This window comes from Zalophus californianus, chromosome 2 (genome assembly GCF_009762305.2).
Source record: "Zalophus californianus isolate mZalCal1 chromosome 2, mZalCal1.pri.v2, whole genome shotgun sequence".
In the NCBI taxonomy this organism is placed as follows: domain Eukaryota; kingdom Metazoa; phylum Chordata; class Mammalia; order Carnivora; family Otariidae; genus Zalophus; species Zalophus californianus.
The window spans coordinates 148,833,847-148,860,534 of NC_045596.1; the positions used below are offsets into that span (position 1 = coordinate 148,833,847).

General features: G+C 36.1%; 1 protein-coding gene and 1 pseudogene across 2 annotated transcripts in view; one reads left to right on the top strand and one right to left on the bottom strand.

Annotated features, from left to right (window-relative positions):
* Positions 1–410, bottom strand: part of GLRA3 (glycine receptor alpha 3) — a 182,319-nt gene extending 181,909 nt beyond the window's left edge. For both annotated transcript variants that reach the window (XM_027598924.2, XM_027598923.2), the window contains exon 1: positions 1–410. In XM_027598924.2, the coding sequence (XP_027454725.1) occupies positions 1–71 (71 nt within the window). In that variant the 5' untranslated portion in view covers positions 72–410.
* Positions 144–25,271, top strand: LOC113925432 (annotated as a pseudogene).
* The last annotated feature ends 1,417 nt before the right edge of the window (positions 25,272–26,688 follow it).

The window sequence follows — 26,688 nt, forward strand, 5'->3', positions numbered from 1 at the left end:
CTGAGTAACAGTGCAGCTTCCCAGAAGTAAAATCCCGAAACTAATGTCCGAAAGTGTCTCACGTGGGCCATGATACGGAGAGATTTTCACGATCCTGAAATTAGTCTTATCCAAGGCATGGGGGATGAAAACCAGGAACGAAAATGTGCAATCTAACTCCGTGTGGTGTTGCAGGAGACGAACGCCTGGAAAGCTTCAGCACCTTAGACAGCTCCCCGCAGTAAGTAAAGACCTTTTCTTTCAAACACTTGAAATTCCCTTTCGACCCAGGCTCTAAGCATTGAGCAGAAAGAAGATTCTCAGGGTACAAACGTGCAGGTGACTTATACGGTGAACGCGGAATAAGGGGTGAGATGAAATGTCTGAAGTGCCTAGGTTCTGGGCAACAGTTCACTGAAGCTCTAGCGCCAAAGAAAGAATGCCTGACTCTCAGACACTGAAGAAAAAATAGCAGCAACAGCGGGAACAAGGATGCTTCTGCACCTGCTCCAAGCGCCGCCCGCCGAATCCCACTCTCCACCTTTGAGTAAAACCCGTCACAGCTAGCGCGGCAAAGGGAAGCGGGGGCGGAGCCAGACGACACTGTTCTGTCTGCCAATCACGACCGCATAGCGGGACAGAGTGGCAGGCCACTCACGACCGTAGGCGGTGCTTAACACTTTACCCTTTAAAAAAAGCGGTGAATAACTGGTGCAGAGCCTTAACTGTGACTGGAGGGAGTTGGGGGAAGAAAGCCTCAGGACTTAGCATTGGAAGAGCCAGCAGCTTTTGTGAATTAGGTAGCAGAATAGCGCTGGAGAGACCCTTTACTGTTCCCTTCCAGGAAAAGGCACAATTTAGGAACGAAAGGTCTTTTCAGATGTGACCCCATGTCTTTGACCTTATGTCAAAATGCAGGAGTCAACAGTAAACCCAGACCCTTAGAAAGGGCTAGGGAAGAGCAGAAAAATTGGTACATGAGCATCAATGAAACAGGAGAATCAGCTGCTTCTAGAATTCTCATAACCCTGGCTAGCTTCCTTCTGGCCAGGAATCATCGTTGGCTAGAGTATGTTGAGTTTCTTTCTGTTGTAATAAGGATTCTAAAAGGATGAAGGTGGGAAATCTAAAGAGATGGGTACTAGAGACACAATGCTACCCACCATTTTTTTTCTTACACATTTTCCATATCTTAACAGTAAGTTCAAGTAAAGAGGACAACTAGGTCATAGGGTACATCTTCTATCATTCATATCTCTCTCCCTTCTCTCGCCATCCCTCTCTCTCAGCCCACACCCCCCCCAACCATTTACATGGGAAGTTGGATTGAAGACTAGAAAGGAAAAGTGTGTGTATGTTGTGTGCATGCTTATTCATGTATTTCAAAATGAAATTTAAAAAGATTAAAACCTATGCTATTAGATCTTTATAGTGGCTTTTATTTACTATCAACCAAGAGTAAAACTTTCACTACTTGAATTTTAGCTTCTCCCTAAAACTTCCTTAGATATTTATTCTGAAAGCCCTACTTTAATCACTTAACTTTCTCAATGACTAAACTATATGCCAAGAATGTCTTCTTAGTCTATCACACAAACATTTTCTTGTTAATTAACTTCCAGCAGCAATTGACATATTGACTATCTTGTAATTCTTTATTTAACTGGAAAAGTATAAGTTATTACCTTCTCACCCTCTTAAATGAGGACACAATGAAAAAATATCTCTTTTTATTCTTTAGTAGACAAGGTTATTTACATTTAGTGAGAATAAAGAATTTTGGGATTTATTTTTATGTGTTATTACTACATCTGTCTCTTTTTGCATCTTAGTTTTCTGATTTAAATTACAAACTTCCAGAAGTCTCATAAGAAATATCACTGGTTCTTAATCTCAGGAAACAAACTGAGGGTTCCTGGAGTGGGGGGGTGGGAGGGATGGGGTGGCTGAGTGATAGACATTGGGGAGGGTATGTGCTATGGTGAGTGCTGTGAATTGTGTAAGACTGTTGAATCACAGATCTGTACCTCTGAAACAAATAATGCAATATATGTTAAGAAAAAAAAAAGAAGAAGATAGCAGGAGGGGAAGAATGAAGGGGGGAAATCAGAGGGGGAGAAGAACCATGAGAGATGATGGACTCTGAAAAACAAACTGAGGGTTCTAGAGGGGAGGAGGGTGGGGGGATGGATTAGCCTTGTGATGGGTATTAAAGAGGGCACGTTCTGCATGGAGCACTGGGTGTTACGCACAAACAATGAATCATGGAACACTATATCAAAAACTAATGATGTAATGTATGGTGATTAACATAACAATAAAAATTTAAAAAAAAAGAAATATCACTGGTTCTACCCATGAAATGGCACCCAGAGAAGGTTCATACAGTTTTAATCAATTCAATTTTTTCAATTAACCTTTTGAAAGCTCAGTAAGAACTAATGCTTTTTTAGCTGGTCATTCTTTGAATGGCAATAATTCTTTTAAAAGCCACACATAATAAATGAGACACAACTTACTATATTTCAAGAAGGCCTGGATTCCTTGCCTTGCTTCACCACTACCTAACTGGGTACCTTTGGAAAAGTAAACTACTTTTAAAAAGTATCTTTAGTTTGGGGCACCTGGGTGGCTCAGATGGTTAAGCCTCTGCCTTCAGCTCAGGTCATAGTCCCAGGGTCCTGGGATCGAGCCCCGCATTGGGCTCCTTGCTCAGCGGGAAGCCTGCTTCTCCCTCTCTCACCTCCCTGCCTGTGTTCCCTCTCTCGCTGTGTCTCTCTCTGTCAAATAAATAAAATCTTAAAAAAAAAAGTATTTTTAGTTAATATATTTTTAAAAATATATTTATTAAGGGAATTGAGTTAATTTACCTCTGAGATTCATTCTCTGGCCCAAAGGAAACAACCAATGGATGTTTGTTTAAGTGAGCAAATTAATGCACAATATTTAAAATTCTGAGTTCACATTAATCTGGAAAGTTAGGTTATATGACAGTTTTTAAAAGGTAGGATAAATTTAGCTATTTCATCTCATTATTAACATGAAAGCATATAAATATTATACTTTATCAAATTAATAGGTCTAGTCAATCAGTTTTTGGGGATAAATGTCATGTAAAAGAACGGTAATATGGAATCCCCAGATTACTGGTTTTTCATAGCACCATTATTATTTCCTTCAAATTATTTATGAAAAGTTATGATCCTCCTCATTTATTTGTTTGACTTTTCCACTGCAGTGAGGATAATGGTCATTATTTAGCATAGAACCTAACATATAGTATATACTCAATAATCATTGAATGCACTAATAATCATATTAGAAATGCAATATATATATTTTTTAATTAGATTTGTGAATTTGTCACAATGCATTGGGTACTAGGTTAATTTTGATTAAATAAATTAGAAATTAATGAAAGAGTGGGTTGTAGTGCCTTGCTTCTTAAGTTAACATTTAATGATTAATTTTCCAGGGCTTCTTGTCTATGAATTTTTATGTTGTTTGCTTTTAATTGCTGTAAGATCAAAATGAATTTCATGCATCTACATATTTGTGACAGCTATTCTTATACATTTTATCCTTTTGAGAATAATAGTCCTGATTGGATGGATGGGTGAATGAAAGTGTTTTTGGAAAAAAGACCATTCTATGGCAGATGACTAGCCCATTTACATAAAATTAAGCTGGATTCTGATTTGGTCAAATCTCTTCTCTTCTCTTCATTGCCTTTATTATTTCTTGAACTAATGGATTATATTTTATATTATATAAGACATGGGATTTCAGAGCTGAATGGGATATTAATCTTCATCAAATTTAATACTTTCCTTTCAAAAAGAAAGTAATTGTAGCCTAAAGTGGTTAAGTGATGGTTACAAACCCTCATATTCAGCAAGTTGAAAATATCAAACTTGAATTTGGTGTCACTGGCTCAATGTCTAGCATTTCGTCTACCCCCACTCCTCTATCTTTAATATGTCTACTAGTGTCTCAAACCTTATGCATTTTGACTAACCTACAGATAAGTAAATCAATTGCAGTCTAGTGATAAAGCTTTTTTCATATGCTCAGTTGTTAGTACCTATGATCTAACACATATAATGCTTTATACATATTGATAAAATGATTTGCAACTTAATAAAAGACTAATTTACTTTATTGAAGTCAATGTAGTATGTGGTTAAAAAATAGTTTACTGAGAGTTGATCAGATTTAGTAGTATTGGGTCCTACTAATCATCTCACCAAAAGTTTGTGTATAAGTCAAAATGCCAATTTAAAAAGTTATAAAAAGTTATGTCATTTTTGGAATAATTAGAATATTTGTATTTTTGAATTAACACTCTGGAAAAGTTGGAAGTATTAATTTATTTCTTCTTTTTTTTACCTTTATTTAGATATAATTAACAAATAAAATCATACTATATTTAAAGTGTAAAACATAATGATTTGCTATATATGTATACACTATGAAAGGATTTTCACAATTGAGTTAATCAGCACATCCATCATGGCACATGTTTACCTTTCTAATTTTTTCTTTTTTTTCAATTAATTGACATATAATGTATTATTTGTTTCAGGGGTACAAGTCTGATTCATCAGTCTTATATAATACCCAGTGCTCATTACAACACATACCCTCCCCAGTGTCCATCACCCAGTTACCCCATCCCTCCACCCCCACCCCTCAGTTTGTTTCCTATGATTAATAGTCTCTTATGGTTTGTCTCCCTCTCTGGTTTTGTCTTGTTTCATTTTTTTCCTCTCTTCCTCTATGATCTTCTGCCTTGCTTCTTAAATTCCACATATCAGTAAGATCATATGATAATTGTCTTTCTCTGATTGAAGAAAGTCTTAATTCAGGAGTCAATCAGAAAGTTGCTTGTTCAGTACAAATCAGATAGAGGAGAATTAATCTTATTGTAGATGTAGTTAACGTCACCAAGGATGTGAACCTAGTGAATTTATCTTTTGTATAAGGATCTGCCTACTACTGAACAAACTACAGTAATCATGACATGTTAGTGGATCAGGTGCCTCTTGTTGGAATAGTGGTAGAAATATCTAATAATTTATCTCCATTTTCTTGTCCAGGATACAAAATTTCTCACATGAATCTCAGCAACAGCCTCCTAATTATTTCTCCTGCTTGTTCTGTTACTCCCCTTCTTAATCCTCCCTTGTGAATATTAAGGGGTTTTTGTTTGTTTCTTTTGTTTGTTTATTTTAGTAAATCAGAAAATGCTACTTCTATTCCTAAAACCCTTTAATGCCTTTCCATTGCAATAGATTAAAATCTATAGTTCTCTTTACAGATGACAAGGCTCTGAATGATTTTCTATCAGCAAGCTCCTCAACTTCATTTTTTCCTAGTCTCTTTTTCCCCACTATGCACCAGTAACATAAGCTGTTTCTTATCTCATGATTTCTCTACCTCGTTTTTCCTCTTGGACTTCTTATGTCTAGTTTTTTTCTAACCTTTAATTCATAATATAGATCTTTCTTTCTTTCTTTTTCTTTCAAAAATGTCCCTTTTACCTTTAAATCAAGATTCATGTCCTTCATAGACTAAACTATAATTTGATGTTTGCCTTTGTTTGAATACTCTTGAAAGGCAGGGGCTATATGCATCTTTATGCTAACACAGTGTCTGACACATCATAGGTGACCAGGAAATATCTGCTGAGTGAATGAACGAATGCATAAACATTCTCTGCTCTTGGTCCTCCCTTTTCTAGAGTCCATTCTTATTAATCTTTTTGAACCCATTCTTTCTTCAAAATTATTTAAGATATCCACATAATGGTGTTCTTTCCAGGCCAAATATATTCTTTCGTCATGTAAACGTAACCTTCAAGTTCATATGTGTGCCCTCAGTTCACTCTGAGAGTGCCTTCTTTATAAGTAAGATTAACATTATTTAGTATATTGTAATTTTTACTATTTTAGCACTCAGACTGTCATCATTTTTGCAAAATTGTAGTGGTAATTTGCCATACTTCCCTAGATGACGTTTAATAGTGAGATATTTGAAGCAGTTAGTTTACCGAATATTTCATTCTTTCCCTGAATATTTGGTGTTAAGTAGGCACAACTTGTAAAAGTACCTCCAAATCATTTCTTCAACCAATTTATTTATCAACAAATATAGTTTATAATATGCATCATCTCAGGTGCTTCCTGAGATACACATGTGAATGACAAATCTTTTCCCAGAGGAACTGCAATCAATATAATATGTAAGATATACATGAATATTCATTGTATCTCACAGAATGTAAGTATTGAATGATGAAAAGAGAAATGCTGTGGGAATTCAAATGAATTATTTTAAAATGAAAAGCATGAGAACATTAGAAAATTTTCATAAAGTAGAGGATATTTAACAAAGCTTTGAAACCAATTCACAGTTCATTTTTAGAATTTATGTGGAAATTATAGTGAAAAAAACTTTGTTTTTTTTAAAGATTTTATTTATTTATTTGAGAGAGAATGAGAGAGAAAGAGCACATGAGAAGAGGGAGGGTAGGAGGGAGAAGCAGGCTCCCTGCTGAGCAGGGAGCCCGATGCGGGACTCGATCCTGGGACTCCAGGATCATGACCTGAGCCGAAGGCAGTCGTTTAACCAACTGAGCCACCCAGGCGCCCTAGTGAAGAAAACTTTGTAAGAGGAGAGCAGAAAATCTTCAAAAACATAGAAGCAGAAAAAAGTAGGGTGAATAGGATTTGAGTGATAACATTTGTGCAGTTAACAACTGTATTGGATACTTTGCCTATTTTCTTAATTTCTGCTCTCAAGACCCTAAGGTATACATAATCTGATCCATGTTTTAATGATGAAGAAACTGAGGTTCAAAAATTTTAAGCAGCTTTTCCAGTATCACAATTTAATTATTAGTATATGAAAAAAAGGAGTGACCAAAGGAAAGTAGTGAAAAAGAAGTTTGAGGCATATCATAGAGAGCCATAGATACTGAGTCAAATAATACAAAGTAAAAAATTGTTGCTAAATTTTCTAGATGGGGGTGCCTGGGTGGCTCAGTTGGTTAAGCAACTGCCTTGGCTCAGGTCATGATCCTGGAGTCCCAGGATCGAGTCCCGCATCAGGCTCCCTGCTCAGCGAGGAGCATGCTTCTTCCCTCTGGCCCTCCCCCCTCTCATGTGCACGCGCTCTCTCTAAATAAATAAATAAATAAATAAATAAATAAATAAATAAATAAATTTTCTGGATGGTTAATAACATGTAAACATGATTTGTAGTGTCAGGAGATACCTTCATACACTTATTAATGAACCAATCAGTAAAACCCCTATTTCCTATTTATACTCTTGAGGAGATTTTCTCATTGCGTAGATTTTTCCATCATAGGCCTCTTACATATTGAAATATAAAAAAGCTCTCAAACAAATAAAACACAAAATACCACAACTTTAACTGGTGTCCTTTCCATTTTGGATCTGAGGTGACTTATGAGCATGATTCTCTTTCTCAGTATCAAACACATGTCATCATATACTAAATTGTTTGTGGCAGTGAACTAGAGATTGGAATACATATCAATACCTTATTTTCAAAATGGGTAGCAATACCACTTTATAAGAAATTCAATAAAAGATTTTCTTCAAAAGTCTGACTTAATTTGAAAATGATGAATACTGATATCTATTGTTAAATTTCCAGGCTAGAAAAAAAAAAAAAAACCCTGAAAAGTTTAGCAATTTTTTACATACTCATATTGATTTATTTCTAAAATAATATTATTTACTTCATTAACAAAAAGGTCAGGCACAGGATGTGAACTACTACTGAACTTTAGTTATTAAGCAATAGCTAACCACTTGTGATTTGAAGGCTACAGATTACAGTTTTATTACTTTGTAGGATAATAAATTAATGATGCATATATTAATCTCCACAGTTTTGTCAGGAACATTAAGAACTTACCTATTGTAACATATTAACTAAATAACAATTAGATTGCATAAGCAGTAATCAGAATATGTAATTGTATGTTATAATTAATAATATACCCCATAGAAACAATTACAACCCATAGATTTATAGAGCTAATAAATCATTCTATGATTTTGACTATTAAGTTCTAATTTATGAAAATGATGAAAATTTATATGTATTTTATAGGAAAATTATTGCTCCCAACTTTCTTTCAAATTTAGTTAAGATTTCCTTAACAATTTATTTCTGGTATTTTTGACAGAGTAGGTATACTAAAAAAAAAAAAAAATCATTTTGTAAATACCTAAAGTACTAGGAAAGTATTTGCTTAAAAAGCCTAAATGCTTAGCTGAGATTGCACAGAAATTGCCTAAGCCAATGAAAAAGCAGGAAGCAAAAAAATCAAGGGAGGACTAAAGCTATAATGATGCCAAGAGTAACCAGTTGATCCCTCTTGGACTACAGCTTCAGGTTTTACCAGATACTCAAACGACCACAGCTCAAACAAAGGCCTAAAAGACTTATGTCTTTTTTTTTTCTAAGATTTTACTGGGGCTCCTGGGTGGCTCAGTTGTTAAGTGTTTGCTTTCGGCTTAGGTTGTGATTCCAGGGTCCTGGGATCGAGCCACACATCAGGCTCCCTGCTTGTCGGGAGGCCTACTTCTCCCTCTCCCACTCCCCCTGCTTGTATTCCTGCTTTCTCTCTCTTTCTCTCAAATAAATAAATAAAATCTTAAAAAATGTATTTATTCATTTGAGAGAGACAGAGACAGAGAGAGAGAGCATGAGCAAGGGGGAAAGGCAGAGGGAGAAGCAGACTCCATACTGAGCCGGGAGCCCAATGTGAGGCTCAATGTGGGGCTCGAGCCCAGGTCCTGGAGATGATGACCTGAGCCAAAGGCAGACACTTAAAACATCTGAGCCACCCAGGTGCCCCAGAGTTATGTCTTTTAACCAAAAATCCCAAGAATTAATACCCATAGGGGAAAGACTGGGAAAACTATCCACATTCCAAAGGATTCTGAGAAGGACACTTGTCTCAGCTTTAGCTCTTAATGGAAGCAGAAAAATCTCACTGAAGATTTATTTGCCAAAACAAACTAACACACAGTTTTTGAGCCAGAATTAACACCACCTAAGGGTACATAAATGCCAGGTTACAAATATGTATTTAACTGGTACTGTGATTGTAATGTCCTAGAAATGTGGCAGAAACAACTATAGATACTCCCTGGAGGAATGTATTTTAAGACTGAGTTTGAAAGAATTCCCACAGATAAAGTTCCAAAGAACATATGGTCAAAATATATAAAATGAATAGACAGGCCACCATGAATTAGAGTCAGCAAAGCAGTTAAAAAAGAATTAGAAGAGCAAAGACTATAGATGTTGAGCAAAGACTATACACTAGAGAATATATAATAAGTGTGCTTACTATGTGAAAAGAATAAAAATATGACAAGCACTATAAGCTGGCCAGATGGATCTGAAAAATAACCAAGGGAGTATCTAGAATAAAACTTATGAAAGCTGGGCACCTGGGTGGCTCAGTCGTTAAGCGTCTGCCTTCGGCTCAGGTCATGATCCCAGGGTCCTGGGATTGAGCTCCGCATCGGGCTCCCTCCTCGGCGGGAAGCCTGCTTCTCCCTCTCCCACTCCCCCTGCCTGTGTTCCTGCTCTCACTGTGTCTCTCTCTGTCAAATAAATAAAATCTTTAAGAAAAAAAACCTTATGAAAGCTGAAATTAAAAATCATTGGATAGTTGAAGCAGCAGATTAAATATGCTGAAATAGAATTTGTGGGTTTGGAAGATAGATCTAAAAAATTATATAATGAGAGCCAACAGAGTCGGAAGTATTCAGAACAGTTTCAAAGAAATGGAGAAAAGATTCATAATTTCCAGCAAACATTGGATTTGTGTTTCTCCCCCTCCCCTCAAAAAAAGGATAAATTAAATGGAGATAAGTAAAATATGAAGAAATATCAACTAAGATTTTTATCAAAATTATTAAATACATGGTTTTTACATTTTTAGAAGTGAAAAGTGTCCCAGGAGGACAAGTAGACAGAAAACTACAACTAGACTCACCTTAATTAGTACCATTAAAGAAAAAAAGCATTCAATAAAAATTAACATGTGAGAAAGGCTTTATCACCGTAGGTATATCCCAACTGAGACGGAATTTTGCAGTGGGGGAGAGAGATCAGACTCAACTCCAGGAGAGCTTGGGCAAGTAGAAGTTTATAGTCAAGGAGCAGGGTGCAGGTCAGTCAATAAAAGTGACTAAGAGAAGGGCACCTGGGTGGCTCAGTTGGTTAAGTGTCTGCCTTTGGCTCAAGTCATGATCTCAGGGTCCTGGGATCGAGCCCCTCATCGGGCTCCCTGCTCAACAGGGAGTCTGCTTCTCCCTCTCCCTCTGCAGCTCCCTCTGCTTGGGGTCTGTTGCTCTCTCTCTCTCTGTCAAATAAAGAAAGAAAATCTTAAAGAAAAAAGAAGAGTTACTAAGAGAAACAGGGGCAAGGGGGGATTCTGGCTAAACTGACCTAACAGGATTCTTGCTATAGGCTAGCCCCCTGACCTGGGGCCCGTGGAGGATGAGGAACAAGATCAGATACCAATGGCTATCAAATATTGAGGGTGTGGGGTTCTGATTAAAAGGGATTAGCAGAATTCTTGCTAAAATTGGGCACTACAGAGATGAACTCAGAAGTCCAAAAGTCAGGCCTAGTTGGAGTAAAGTTCAGGGGAGGCTGAGTAGAGTTTGGTCAATGGGAAAACTTGTGTCAATACAACTACCTAATACTAAAGTCAAAGAAAAGTTCTCAAACTCCACGACAGATAAAGGACAGATTATTTTTAAAAATGAAGATAAGGAGGAACAGCTATATGCAGTTTCTAAGAATCAGAAGTAAACTAAAGGATATCTGGAAAGATAAAAGTAAAAGGAGGGGAAAGTACATCAGGTTACTGTTAACCAATAAATAAAAGCCAGTGTAACCACACTAATATTAAACAAAATTGAAGAAAATTGCATATTTACACAAAAAAGAGGCTTTATATAATGAAAAAAGTTTCACCAGAAAGATATGAAACTTCTAAATATGTATGCATTTAATGATACAGTTTTAAAACTTGTAATGCAAAAAAAGGGCATTTTAATATTCTATTCAAGAGCTGTTAGATCAAGCTTACAAAAACATCAGGATATGAATTTTGAAAAAATATATATATATTTGGTATTATATTTTATGTATGTTACGTGGGGGGTGTGTGTGTATAGTCAACAAATTTTATCTAATGAATATTCAAAGTTATATCCCCAAATTTTGTCATAAGCATTCTTTTTAAGCATGTGTTGAACATCCATAAAAAATAAACATAATAATGTATGCTATAAATTTCAACTAATTTAAAGAAGTGCTATCATTTCAGAGAATGCATTTATGACTGAAATTTAATCAAGTTAAAATGACTGCATTAAGAAACTTGTCGGGCAGGTTTGAGGGGTGCTGTAGCGCCTGAGTGGCTCAGTCTGTTAAGAGTCAGACTTGATCTGCACTCAGGTCATGATTTCAGGGTCATGGGATTGGCCCTGTGTAGGGCTCTGCACTCAGTGGGGCATTTACTTGAGATTTTTCTCTCTCCCTCTCCCTCTGTCCCCACCCTGTGCTCTCTCTCTCTCTTTCTCTCTAAAATAAATAAATAAATCTTAAAAAAAAAGAAACTTGTTGGTGCAATGAATATATAAATATTTATCAGTATATATGGCAAATCAAAAAAATAATTGAAGATAATAAAAATGCATATTAAACAGCTAAGCTGGTGACTAATTAGAAATGTGTAGCCTTAAATGGTCATAAAATAAAGTCTGAAAATTAGTAATATATGATACCTCTTTGGCATGTTGGAATGAACAACTGGATGTTCATAAATGTAGAAAGAAAAAATAAATGTAAGAGTAAAAATACAGTGTAAAACATAATATAGATGGCCACCAAAGCCAAATATTTTTGAATTTTAGAGTCGATAAATTTAATAATAATATAACATATTATTATAATATAGTAATCAAAGTATTTGTAGGCAGGATATTTCCTTAAAAATAATATAATAATATAATAGTCTAAGTATTGGTATACAGAGTATTTCTTTAAAAATCAAGAAGAATAAAGACTGACAACTCAATAGAAAACAAACATGGAAAGATTTCATGAATTTAAAAAAAGAAATAAGTCATTTATGCAATTTAAGATATTACACTTTATTTGTAGGTAAGGAATTCAAATTATTTTATGAGATAAAATGTTAAAGCCAACAGACTGAAGAAGTTAAGTTTAATCAATAATACCAATTGTTCCAAGAGTGTGGGATCAATATAGAATTTATGCAGAGCTAATGAAAATACACATAAGACCTATTAATATAATGGTTGTGAGCCAATTGTTGTGCATTTGATTGCAATAGAAAATTGCCTATTCTCCCCTTTTAAATTATAAAACTCTCTAAAAATTCTCTTCAGTGGCATATTTTAGAATATTTTTAAAGTCTATTTAGTTAAGTAGTTATTAACTATTTATCCTTTTTAACAAAAAGATGGCATTTAACATGATTTATTAATTCTTTTACTTTTGAATTTTCAAACTAAAGCTTTTCTTCTCTCTGCAATTTTCTCCCCTCCACCTAAGGAGGGGAGAAGCTTAAATGAAATGCAGACTGATTTGTTTTACTAGGGAGCTCCCACTTGACATTTAAATAAAGTGATTAAACTTAAATGATGACTACTTTTAAACCAAGTAGTTCTTTTTCTTTGTTTTTCCCAAATGTATTGGAAAGGCAATATTTTATGCTTTACCTTTCACTCAGGTGAAAATGCAAATAAATAACCCAAAGAGTCGTGTATAGATAAAATTAAAAACTTTCGTAGCAGCAATAACAGCTTTGAGTGTTTTAAAAAATTCTCATTCATTTTCAGCTGGTAATGTGTAGAATGTATATGTGAAATTCTAGGTTGCTTATGATAATGTTCTCTTCGTTTTCATGATCCCCTGGACTAGAGTCCTTTTATTATTCCAGCTATGTCCAGATTTGGTGTTGCAATTTGCCTACATTTATGGTATGTGGGGTCAAGACCAATCTAGGCTTAATTAATAAATTCAAAAAAGTATTACAGATAGACAGTTGATCTAAATATGATGGCTGTGAGTTGAATCATATCCCCTGAAAGGAGGTATGTTTGGAGTCCTAACCTTCTATACCTCAGAATGTAATTATTTGGAGATAGAATCTTTATAGAGATGATCAAGTTAAAATAATTCATTAGGAGTGGTCCTAATGCAGTATGACTAGTATCCTCATAAAAGGGGAAATTTGGACACAGAGATAAATACTCATAGAAAGAAGATGAAGGGGGCACAGGGAAAAGATGGCCATCTATGAGCTAAGAAGAGTGGCCTGGAACAGATCCTTCTTTCATGGTCCTCAGAAGGAACCAACGCTAACACCTTGATTTGGGACTCCTAGCCTACGTATCTGTAAAACAATACATTTCTGTTGTTTTACCCCCATTTGTGGTACTTTTTAAATGGCAGCCCTACCAAACTAATATATGGGGCTCTCTACACATTTTCTCCAAACTCTTGCCTGCTTGTCTTTTCCAAGTCAATTTGCTGTTGAAATCAATCCACTGATGGGAACCGGAGAAGCTTTAGGCTTGAAGGAGATCTTGACAGAGAAAACTGATGAGGACTCTTTCTTCCCTGGGCTAGAATAGAATCACCACTTACTGAGCAAAAACCTGGCATGCAGAAATTCCCAGAGGAAAATTTGACATTGGTGAAAGTTTATCCAATGTGTGTGATCTTAGAAACTAGGGAGGAGCTGGACTACATCCTCTCTTGAAGTTCCCTAGAGATCTGGGAACTGCAAAAGCTTCATCCTGCTACTCAGCAGGGGACTAGCAGCCCTTCTGCCCCTGTACCATTGGCTCAGGGTTGTAAAAACTGGCCAGACCGCCCCCTTTGTTTCCTCCTACCACCAGATCTAAAGGCCAATAGAGAAAATAACAAATCATCTAAGGGATTCTAACGGCCAGAGAGAGGAAGATCCAGTCAGCACAAACACATTTCATGCCAGCAAAATAGAGTTGCTGCAAGAGACAGAAAGCTACTTGAACAAATAACAAAAACTCTTAAGAAAACTCAAGTGAAATCCCAATCACAAATGCTTTCTGGAGCTAAAATAACAGGATTTCCCCACTAAATACTTCAGTAAGTAAACTAAAAGATAGTATATTCAAATCATGAACCCACTTACAGATATAGAAGATCTAGTAGAAGAAATGTCTCAAAGACCAGGTGAAAATATAAAGCAGCACAAGTTGTGGTGGAAGAAAAAAACCTCAAACAATATGCCATTTAGAGAGTAGATACAATAAAAATAACAAAAAAAATTGGAATTCCGTAAGAAAAAATTTATAGAGCTTAAAAGATAGTAAGTAACAAATATATAAAGAAATCTCTTAATGAGTTGAATAAAGAACTAAATTATCCTATTGATGAGACTCACTGAACTTTAGGCAGGTTTGAAAAGAAAAAAGAGCCAGGCATACTTTATTAATGAGTAATTAATAAATTTAAAATCAAGAAAAATACCACTAGCTTTCAGATAGATTCTAATGTAAAAATCTAAGTAAACAATTAGAAAAAAAAAAAAGAATCCAGCAATTTAGCTAAGGGGAAAAAAGCACTCTGTAAGTGGAGTTTATAGCAAGAAGACAAGAGTCTTTTGATATAAGAAAATATGCTAACATAATCAAGTATCAACAAATTTAAGAAATAAACATGATTGCTAATGGAGTTTGTCAAGATTTGATAAAATTTCTAAATTTCAAAAATATAAAAGGTATGTATGTATAATATTTGGATGCAATAAAATTGTCACACATGCTGCAGAAAATATTACGGTAAAAGTTAAAGCATTATAGCATTTTAATAATATTTGGAAATTAAACCTTTATTATTCTACAACGCTTAGCAGGTTTTGTGAATGCAATAAAGCATTTAGAATAATGAAATGACTCATATAAGACTCAAAGCTCAGAGAGCTCATAGAAGTAAGAATATTTAGTATGGTCTATTTATATAATGTCAGGAAGCAAGAATTCCTGTCCCCTTCAAGGTCCTTCTAGCTGGACTAAGACTCAAATCGACATAAAACAGATTAACAGGAGAAAATAAAATTTAATAGCATATGGGAATCCACATAGACATGGAAATTCTAAAGACAGGCAAAATGAGGTATATATGTCATTCTGAACTAAGGATAAGGAATTAGGAGTCTGGGTCTTCAAAAGACAGGAATGCAATCCTCAGGAAGAATGAAAAAGAGTAAATATTTGGTATGCAAATGTTTGCTGGGCCACTCAGAAACCACGAGACAGAGAGGACTTGGAAACTGGCCTTGCTAGGTTCCTCCCTGCCTGCTTTATCTAGTTCATATCCTAATCTATCTATGGTGTTAGCTCTCTTCCTGGGGCAGGTCCTCTGTCTAAATCATTTTAGGCCGTTGTGGGAGAGCAAAGGCCTTTTCCTGAATCTGCTGGGTCTCGATTGCTTTAAACTCAAAATAATCATTATGCCAAAGCATATTCTGGGGAGACATACCTACAAATGGAAAAAAATACACTTAATGCTTCCTTAATTTAGGTATTTTTATGAAATTATATTTCACGTGCAACATGTAGAGAAAAAGTTTGGCAAGCTTTTCCATAATGACTAGGGCTTAGAAATCTTTTTTTTTTTTTTAAAGATTTTATTTATTTGACAGAGAGAGACACAGCAAGAGAGGAAACACAAGCAGGGGGAGTGGGAGAGGGAGAAGCAGGCTTCCTGCGGAGCAAGGAGCCCGATGCAGGGCTTGATCCCAGGACCCTGGGATCATGACCTGAGCCGAAGGCAGACGCTTAACGACTGAGCCACCCAGGTGCCCCTAGGGCTTAGAAATCTTAACACACCCTGGGAGATGGTCTTGGAAAATTATAACTGAATTAAATGTTTTTAGACCAGCTTTCATCGTTGGCTATCAACACAGAGTTTTTCTCATGTTCTTCAAATTATGTAAAAAGTGTTGACATCAGCCAATCAAAATAGTTTTTACTATATGTACAGTTTTATCAGAATTTTGTTCCCTCATATGTACTGGTGTTTAAAAATTTAAGACTTATTATGTCACATAGACAATATTTATGAGATGAATTCTATAGCTAATAAACAATAAATTTTATTTGTTTTATGGGTTACCATCAGAAATTTTGATTTGTAAATATTGACTTAGCCTCATTCTGTGTAGTGTTTAGGGAAATAAAGAACAGTTATAAAAAAATAAAATTGTTAATTCCTGAGATATGTTCTTTCACTTTTGAAGTTAAAAAAACATCTATTACATATTTAACATTTTAGCCCCCAGTATTGGAATTATTCTCAGAATATCATGCTTTTTGTCTGTGTAATACTAACTTAAAACAGAAATATCTAAAGATATTGTTAAAGGTTTATCTAGATAAATTATATACATTGTATATTTTCTTTTGAATTGATTTTTTTCTATGAATTGCATAAGTTTGCTTCCAGGCAAAGCATTTAATCATATTTTCATTACAGAAGATTTTCCCCAGTCAGATTAGTATAATTGTTTTACAGTTAGTAATTCGTTGCTTTTATCTTTCTTTTCTTTTTTTTGAGAGAGAGAGAGCGAGCATGTGCAGAGTGGGGGGAGGGGCAGGAGAGAGAGAGAATTTTAAGCAGGCTCCACACCCAGTGTGGAGCTGGGGTTCAGGCTGGATCCCATGACCCTGAGATCATGACCTGAGCTGAAATCCAGAGTTGGACACTTAACTGACTGAGCCACCCAGGCGCCCCTATTCATCCTTTTTTTTTGTCTTATAACAGAATGTTCACATGTTTAACTTCCTTAAAGGTATTAATCAGTATATTAGTTGAAAAGTACTATAATATAAATCCTCAAATGAATCGCAAACACTTTTTTTTTTTAGATTTTATTTTATTTATTTGAGAGAGAGAGAGAGAGCACAAGAGGGGGTAGGGTCAGAGGGAGAAGCAGACTCGCTGCTGAGCAGGGAGCCCAATGCAGGACTCGATCCTGGGACTCTGGGATCATGACCTGAGCCGAAGGCAGTCGCTTAACCAACTGAGACACCCAGGCACCCCCCCCCCAGACTCTTAAATGTTCTGTTTTGCATATGCTACATGATCTATTTGGAGGATAATGAGATTCATTAAATTTACACATAATTTTGTGCTCTTACTTGTCTGAAACTACACTGATTTCTTTTTTAGTAAGCACAGAAGTTAGGTTGTAGCTGGGGGTTGCTAATTTTGTTTTTCTTTTAGTCACCATACTGTATAATACATCCACAGGACTTATTTATAAGTGGAAGTTTGTACCTTTTGACCACCTTTACACATTTTGCCCATCCCTCAACCCTAACTCCTGGCAACCACCAATCTATTCTCTGTACCTATGGGTTTGTTTTGTTTGTTTTTAGTTTCCTAAAGGAATTGTACAGTGTTTGTCTTTCTCTGTCTGACTTATTTCACTTAGTATAATGCCCTCAAGATCCATTCATGTTAGAAATGGCAGATTTCCTTCTATTTTTATAATATTCCTGTATTTCTATTATATATATTTCTGTTTATAAATATTCCATATTTTTTTCTTTACACATCCATTCATCAATAGACATTTAGGTTGTTTCCATAACTTCGCTCTTGTAAATAGTCCTGCTATGAACATGGGGTATGGCAATATCTCTTTTGACAGTGTTTTCATTTCCTTTGGATAAATACCCAGAAGCGGAATTGCTGGGTCATATGATAGTTCTTATTATTTTTAATAATCTGAGGAACCTCCATACTGTTTTCCATAGTGGCTGCACCAGTTTATATTCACACCAATAGTGAAGCACGAGTATTCCCTCTTTTCCACATCCTTGCCAACACTTGTTATTTCTTGTCTTTTTAAAAGTAGTCAATCAACAGGTGTGAAGTGGTATCTCATTGTGGTTCTGATTTGCATTTCCCTGATGATTAGTGGTGGTGAATACCTTTTCATGTACGGGGGCTTACATTTTACTTGAAAACTGGAAGAGTTGCAGTTTCAGTAATTGTCACAAATTTTTTTATTTTGAAAAAAGAAATTCTTCACTTTTTAATTTAGAAATTTTATTTCAACACTGCCACTCATCTACCCACTCAATAGATTTAGGCGCCCCTCCTCTATACTGCAGGCTTATATCAACTTTAAAATTATCATAAGTATTTCAAATTTTTATTTATGTGCTTGTTTCTTCAACTAAACCAGGAAGACCTTTAAAGATACCTTATATCATGATCTTAAAACTTACTAAAGTACCCGACACAGAATATAGGTTAGAGGAACATTTAGAATGAATGAATAGGGTCGCCTGGGTGGCTCAGTCGTTAAACGTCTGCCTTCACCTCAGGTCATGATCCCGGGGTCCTGGGATCGAGCCCCACGTCGGGCTCCCTGCTCGGCAGGAAGCCTGCTTCTCCCTTTCCCACTCCCCCTGCTTGTGTTCCCTCTCTCACTGTGTCTCTCTCTGTCAAATAAATAAATAAAATCTTTAAAAAAAAGTAAAAATTAAAAAAAATTATAGAATGAATGAATAAATCAAATATATATATTTTAATAACAATTGATGCAGCATCTTTTTTGGTAAGTTGGAATTTTTATCCAGGGAGATTGACTTGCCTTCATTTAATAGTGACAGAACTGATGAATGGCCTATTTTCATACCAAAATATATTTTTCATATTAAATAGATACCAACAAAAGAGATGTTTCTGAACTAGGAACCCAAAACAAACAAGACGGCTTTAATAACACATATGCAAACAAATGTTTCATAGGAGCAGTTTCAAATCTGTGGTCACAATGGTTAGAATTCTATTTGGTTGCAAAGCATTTTTATTAGTCATTTTCTGGATGTTTTTGAAATTTTAACTATCTGGAGTATTTAATATGCATTTTCTCTTTCTTCTGCCCTGAAGGAAAAATGTTAGAAGTGTAAATATTTTAAAAGTATGAATTTTTTAACACCTTAAAGATTTTTTTGTGTCCTAGAAATATGGTTTAATATGAGAAATTTATTTGCTAAGGCACAAGAATTTTAAGAAAACTTCAAGAGCAAAACAATATTTTTGGCATTGGTTGTAACTGCCCTGAATTCAGGTACCAGCATTGGCACTTCCTTCCTTCTTACCTGGGCGAAAGTCCTTGTTTTTACTTACCTTTAGTTACTTATCTATAAAATAAATATTATAATGAGTTTCATACATTCTTCTTTGCTCTTTAATTCTTCTAAAAATGACTTCTTTTGAGCTCCTTTTGAAAATTCCATTGTATTATCTGAAAAGTTTGTAACTCTATTACTATTTGATTTTACCCACTTATAAAACAACATTTTAATGTTTGAAGATATTTATATTTAATTAACTTTTAAAATAACAGCTTTATTGGGCTATAATTTACATTTGTACCATAAAAATTCATCCTTCAGAAATGTACACTTCAGTGGTTTTTAAGTATATTCATGTAACTATGCAACCATAATCAGTATCTGATTTTAGATTTTAATTATGAAAAAAAGATCCATTAACAGTCATGCCCTGTTTCCCCCTATCTTCAACCCCTGGGAACTTCTAACTTACTTTCTGTCTCCATCAACAACCCTATTCTAAACATCTCATATAAATGGAATCGTACAACATGTGGCCTTGTGTGACTATTTCTTTCGTTAACATATGTTTTTCAGATTTGTTGTCATACATTGATCTTGAGTCCTTAAATTAGTTTGATGTCTAGTGCTTACAGTTCTATTTTTTTTTTAATTCAATAGACTTTATTTTTTACAGCTGCTTTTAGGTTCACAGCAAAACTGAGCAATGTACAAGGATTTCCCATATGCCTGAGCCCTACACATGCACAGCCTCCCCCATCATCAACATCTTCAGTTTGGTAAATTTGTTACAATTGATGAGCCTACATTTGAACATTATTATCACCTGAAGTCCATAGTTCACACTAGGGTTCACCCTTTGTGTTTACATTCTATGGTTTAGACAAATGTAAAGGGCATGTATCCCTTATTACAGTATCATACAGAATAGTTTTGCTGCCCTAAAAATACTCTGTTCTCTACTCATTCAACCCTATCTCTCCAACTAACCCACGACAACTGCTGCTCTTTTTACTGACTCCATAATTTTGCCTTTTCTAGAATGCCAAATGGTTAGAATCATGCACTTTGTAGCCTTTTCACATAGTAATATACATTTAAGATTCCTTCATGGCTTAGTAGCACATTTCTTTTTATCACTGAATATATTTCATTCTCTGGATGTACATAGTTTATTTACCCCTTTACCTGCTGTTTCAATTTCATTGATCTCTATACCAATTTTTATTATTGTTTTTGTTTTGCTTACTTGGGATTTAACTTGCTCTTCTTTCATAAAGTGAAAGCTTAGATAATTAATTTTTGATCTTGCTTCTTTTCTATAGTACTACTTTTCTGCTTCATCTCACAAATTTTGATAAACTGTGGTATTTAATTCAAAATATTTTAAGTTTTTCTTGAGATTTCTTCTTCAATCCATGTGCTATTTAGAAGTATGTTGTTTTTCTCCATGCATTTTGAAATTTTCCAGCTATCTTTTTGTTACTGGTTTCTAGTTTAATTCCCTTGGGATATAAGAGCAGACATTGCATAATTTCTATAATTTTAAATTTGTTAAGATGTGTTCTATAGCCCAGAATATGTTCTATCTTGGGGACTGCTTCATAGGAACTTGAGAAGAATGTGTATGCAGCTGATGTTGGATCAAGTAGTCTATAGATATACATTATATCCAGTTGATTCATGATGATGTTGAGTTCAGTTATGTCCTTACTGATTTTTTCCCTGCTGAATCTATCCATTCCTGATAGAGGTGTATTGAAGTCTCCAATTCAACAATATTGGATTGTGCTGCAATAATGGAACAACCATAAATAGACCTTTAGTAAAGTGGTGGTAAGGTGTGGGGGGTGGGGAAGCATTCCATAGTTCTATGATTAGGTCTCAATCTTTTAATGAGCCTGTACCTCTGGACTGTGATCTTCACAAGAGCTTCCTAATTTTTTTTACCCCTTGGGTAGCATAGGATGACTAGAATGGACCAGAGTTGGGTATTTCTTTTTCCTCAGGTCATTAATTTTTTTATATATTTATTTATTTAAGTAATCTCTACACACAATGTGAGGCTCGAACTTACCACCCTGAGATCAAGAGTCACAAACTCTTCTGACTGAGCCAGCCAGGTACCCCTTCCCTCAGGTTTAGGCTCTAATAAAACACAGCAGCTTAGGCTTTGCTTAAATAGTTTCTCCTAGGGCAGACATTATTAAGAATAGAATGCTGTGGTATATTTCAAAATGTTTCCTTTTCCCCTCTCCCAGCTGTAAGCAGGAAGAGATTTTCCTCTGATATTCACTTTGCTAACCTGGTAGAGCTCCAGGAGGTAAAACTTGAAGTGTGGGGCTCCTCCTATGACTCTGAGTCCTCTGAAGTTTTTACCTCTCAGACTTATTCACCCAGAGCCTTCAGCAATTCATCAATTTGCAGTTCAGGATTCCCTTCCCTGTGATGATTTCTGCTCATGGGTTTCTGCTCTAGTAAGCTGCGATTCTTTGTATTTGCCTGTTGGTTCCTCCAGTTTGGAGGGCATTGGCTTGCTCTGTGACATCACTTCTCTCACAGATCTAAGAAAAGTTATTAATTTTTCACATTGTTCAGCTTTTTACTTGTTAGAATAAAGTGGCAACTTCCAAGCTTCTTACCTGCTGAACCAGAAACCTCAAGTTTCTTATAGTTTCATTTAAAAAGCCTAACCTGATATTAGATTTTTGGGGTTTTCAGAGCTTTGGGGGTTTCTCAGCCTTTTTAACTACTTTATATTTTGACCTACAGAGAGGACTTCACTTGAGCCTTTTAATATAGGCATATTTAAGGCATTTAAGAAAACAGTAGGGTCTATGTCCATGTATAAGTGAATACTAAGAAAAAAAGTAATTAAAAGTAGAGTCAAGTTATATAAATGATAAATTAGCTTCATTTCATTTCCTTAATATACTTAGCTCTCTCTTGCCTAAAGAATATAAATTTGCTCTTGCCTCTAAATGGAATATTCAATGCTCTGCATGGTTAACTTTTCTTATTTCTTTATGTTTCAGGTTAAATAATTCTCAAAGAAGGCTCTCCTGATATATGTAAAGCAGCCACCATACCTGTTATTTTCTATCGCATTACCCACTTTATTCACTTAATAGGTAATGATTATTTATCTATTTATTTATTTTCCATCTTTCCTCCCCTAGGATAAGGTCCAAGAGGCAAATATCCCTTTAGACTTCCAACTTGCATTTCTCTGTGTCCTAAGACACAAAAACAAGACAGTGAAAAGTACAGGAAGAAAAACTGTCACAGAGGAGTCATGGTGAGGAAGAAGAGTAGCAGAGGAAGCTCCAGGAGCACCTGGAAGCCAAGGGAAAACTGAAGTGCCAAAACACAAAGCCTTATCTAAAATCCAAGAGTAGTTGTCTGAATCCTTTACCTTCTTCTTTTTTTTTTTTTTTGAAAGATTTACTTATTTATTTTGGAGAGAGAGAGAAAGAGTGTGCAGGGGGGGAGGGACAGAAGGAGAGAGAGAAAATCCCAAGCAGACTCCCTGCTTGAGTGTGGACCCCAATGCAGGGCTCGAGTCCATGACCATGACATCATGACCCAAGCCAAAATCAGGAGATGGACACCTAACCGACAGAGCCAGCCAGGCATCCCTGAATCCTCCACCTTCTAAGTCTACTATCCTACCCAAAAAGGATGTTACCAACCATGTTGCTTTGCCTATCAAAGCTATAAGACCCATTGGCATTAAACTCCAACCCAGACCTGCTTATGTCACAGGATCCCGGAAGCCAATGTTGGAGCCACCAAAACTTCTGGGCAAAAGGCTGACTTCAGGATGTGTTTCTTCTAAATCAAACTGTAAACCTTCTCGCATGAAGGTAGATCATCTACTACTGGAGAACAGTCTAGAAAAACCATGGGGTTACTTAATATACAGGAATTGAAAACTACAAAACAGCTGTAGCAGATCAAAGAAATACTAAATGTGCAGAATCTGTGGACAATAACCATGTTAAAAATAAATCCTTGGATAGCTTTCTAAAATAGATGAACAAAGAGAACTGGCCCCAAACCTTACCAGACTCTGAAAGGAAGCTAAACCCTAAATAATAGACAACAGGTAAGCCAAAGACTAACTCTTATCATCAAACCAAGAGCAGTTTGGCTCCTAAACAGGCCTTGAGCAAAAGTTCAGGGAATAGCGCTTTTCTGAAAGACAGAGCTAATAAACAATTTGTTGGAGAGACATGAATTAAGATTCCACCAGTAAAGTCACAGCAACTCTCCAGAGGAACAAATCTTGCAAGACCAGGAGAAAAACTCCCAAAGATAGTTCCCTCTCCCTACGTTCAGCTCCTCAGCAGGACTCAAGCATCAAAAAAACCGGTGGTCAAGGACATAAAGGATATTAAGGTTAATGGAGATAAACATGAAAGACCAAATGAAACTAAGTTACAGTCACACACCATTACTGAGCAGAAAGTAGAGCAAACCCTGGTGTGCTTCCAGTAGGCTATTACAACAGACATCCAAACATTGAGCAAGGTCAGAAATCCACTCAGTGTTGTTTCAGACCTTGGACACCATGTACACTGCAAGAATCAAAAGCCATAAGCCAAAGGCCTACTTTGACAGTTGGCAGTTTTAATTCAATCATTCCAAACACCAACACAGGAGCAAATGGAACCAATGGGAATAAATGCAGCAGCAGCAATCAACAAAAAGCACAGACTCTGGCCTCCAAGTTGAAAAAGACTCTTCCCCAGAACCATTTTCTCAATGAGACAGCTCCCCAAACTCAAGCTGGTAAGAAAACCATAAATAGAAGGAGAGTCCCAAATGGGACCCAAACTAATCCAAATATTAAGAAGAAGATCGCAGCAGAAGATTGAAGGAAGCAACTCGAAGACTGGCAAAAATCTAAGGGGGAAAATCTATAAACAGCCTCCTATGGAACTTAAAACAAAAAGAAAAATAATAAAGGAAATGAAGATTTCATTCTGGAAAAGTATGGAAAAAGAACATGAAGAAAAGAAAGCACAACTTAAACTGTCCAATAAAATTAAGAACATTCTCACAGAATGTCTGCAGCTCATTGAAGAGGGTGTACTTTCTAATGCAATATTGACCGTATTGCTGAGTATTCCTGAGGCTGAAAAATTTGCTACATTTTAGATCTGCAAAACAAAGTTGTTGGCAAAAAAAGGTACTTTTGGTGTTATTGGGCTGTACGAAGGGGCCATTAGAAATGGGCGCCTGGGTGGCTCAGTTGTTAGGCGTCTGCCTTTGGCTCAGGTCATGGTCCGAGGGTCCTGGGATGGAGCCCCGCATTGGGCTCCCTGCTCCTCGGGAGGCCTGCATCTCCCTCTCCCACTCCCCCTGCTTGTGTTCCCTCTCTCACTGTGTCTCTCTCTGTCAAGTAAATAAATAAAATCTCAAAAAAAAGAAAAGAAATGGGGCAACACTGATACAAGAGTTGTGAGAAGTTGTTCATAATATTTTGCAATACCCAAACAGAATCAAGGAAGGAGTTACTTCTGACTCTTTAGTTGCTGAAACATTATTTGTAACGTTGTTTATTGCATTGAAAAGTCTACAAAAAGACATTGTGCACAAACAAATAGAAGTGGAGCTATAAAGAAAACAGCAAACTGATGGCTGATGAGAGTAATGGCAAACTTAAAATGTAGCATTTTAATAGAAGAGCTGGACAATAAGATGGAACTTGAAAAGTCTTGTCTTTGAAAAAGAGAGAACAGTTTACACCAACACCCCAAAGAACCAAGGCAGAACAGGATAACCATCCTGGTATCAAGTTAAGATCCCCCTCCCATCCCTAGAGTATGTGGAATGCCAGAAGTGCAAGACATGAAGCTCATCACTCTTGTACAGCGTTGGACAAGGACTGAGCGAGATGTGTCCCGCTATCCAGAAATACTACAGGGACATGATTTAGTAGTGGCTTCTCTTAATGAACTATTAGAAGTGGCAGAAACAGAGTGTTTTATATTCCGTAAAAATGAGGCTTTGCCTGTAACATTAGGGTTTAAGATCCTTGAGTCATAATTTCTCACGACCTTTTTTTTTTAAAGGTGTTTCAGAGTGTCCATGAAAGAAGGAATACCCTTTTCCAGGTGACCTGGAAAAAAACTATATAACGACAGGCAGATTGTGAGCTCGCAGAATTTAGTAATTCACTGGACTTACTCAAATTTAATATCCCCGTGAGACTGTCTTTGGTTTATTTAAGACTAGTTTGCCATAGTTTTATAGCATACACACATTTTAAACTATTGAATATTAATTTACCCCACAATTATGGTAAAAGTTTTCACTTTATTGATCTACTTTATTCTCAATATAGTTCTTTTTTGTATCAGAAGAATTGGTGCCACTGTATGATAGACTTCCCTTCCGGCATCCACCTTAGCAGAAAAGGCAAGTCCTTCCAGCCAGGAGGAGCTGTGCTTAGAAGCTAGCCTTCCCAAATAGATACCATGTGACAGACCATCTGGTCAAATCCCCTCATTTTGCAGAGTTGATGCTAGCTGTGGCTTTGCTCAGAGATTGCAAATGACTTTTATATGCGACTTGGACTTCTGTCACCGTGTCCGTATAGATGAGGGGCAATTCATGTCCTGCCTGTGCCAGAGCTCCTCTAATGAAACACAGTTCTGAATTGGGGTGGTCATCTAGCTTTTCATATCCAAATCTAATTTCACATTTATTATTCAGAAACGCTTCAAGTAAAAACAAAAGGAAGCAAGAGAGAAGGGAGGGGAGGGGACACTAGCTTCTTCACTTCAATTCTTTGCTCTGCTATGGGACACCTGGCCGGAGAAGACGGTACAAGCCCCACAGACTACGACAGGTTGCTTTTCCTTCCTCCTGGGCAACTGCTCTTGGAAAGGTAAAATCAGAATCATTATGTAAACGTAATGTATAGAAAAACCTAGGCAACATATTTTGAATTTTACAATTTTAGCTTTCTTAATATCTAAGTATTATCTAAAACAAAAATAATAAATTTTGTTTTAAAGGAAAACAGTGAAAAATACAGAGAGGAGTGAGAGATGAGAGAGAGGCAGACAGAAAAGGGACATAGATGTTTTTCTATAATGTGAGGTCTTAAAAATTTGAGAACACAGATCAGAGATGACATTTGTGCTGATGGTTGAAGACAAGGATGGCATATTTGGCAGCATTCCTGTCCTTATCAGTGGGGTCCTCAACATTAGCAGTCAGTAATAATTGGTGTAGATCTTAGTACCAAGGTCAGCCCCCAGGGCAGATGTTTGAATCTGTGGCAGTAGCAGATGGGGTTGTATCTCTAGTGGGTACTGACAGCATAGTTGACATTTTAGGGATAGCAATAAATGGGATATTCAGGGAGCAAAAGAAGAAAGACAAAACGCTAAAAATCACACAGTAGTCATGGAGACAACAAAGTTCTTGGAGCATTGACACTTCCAGGAACCTCTCA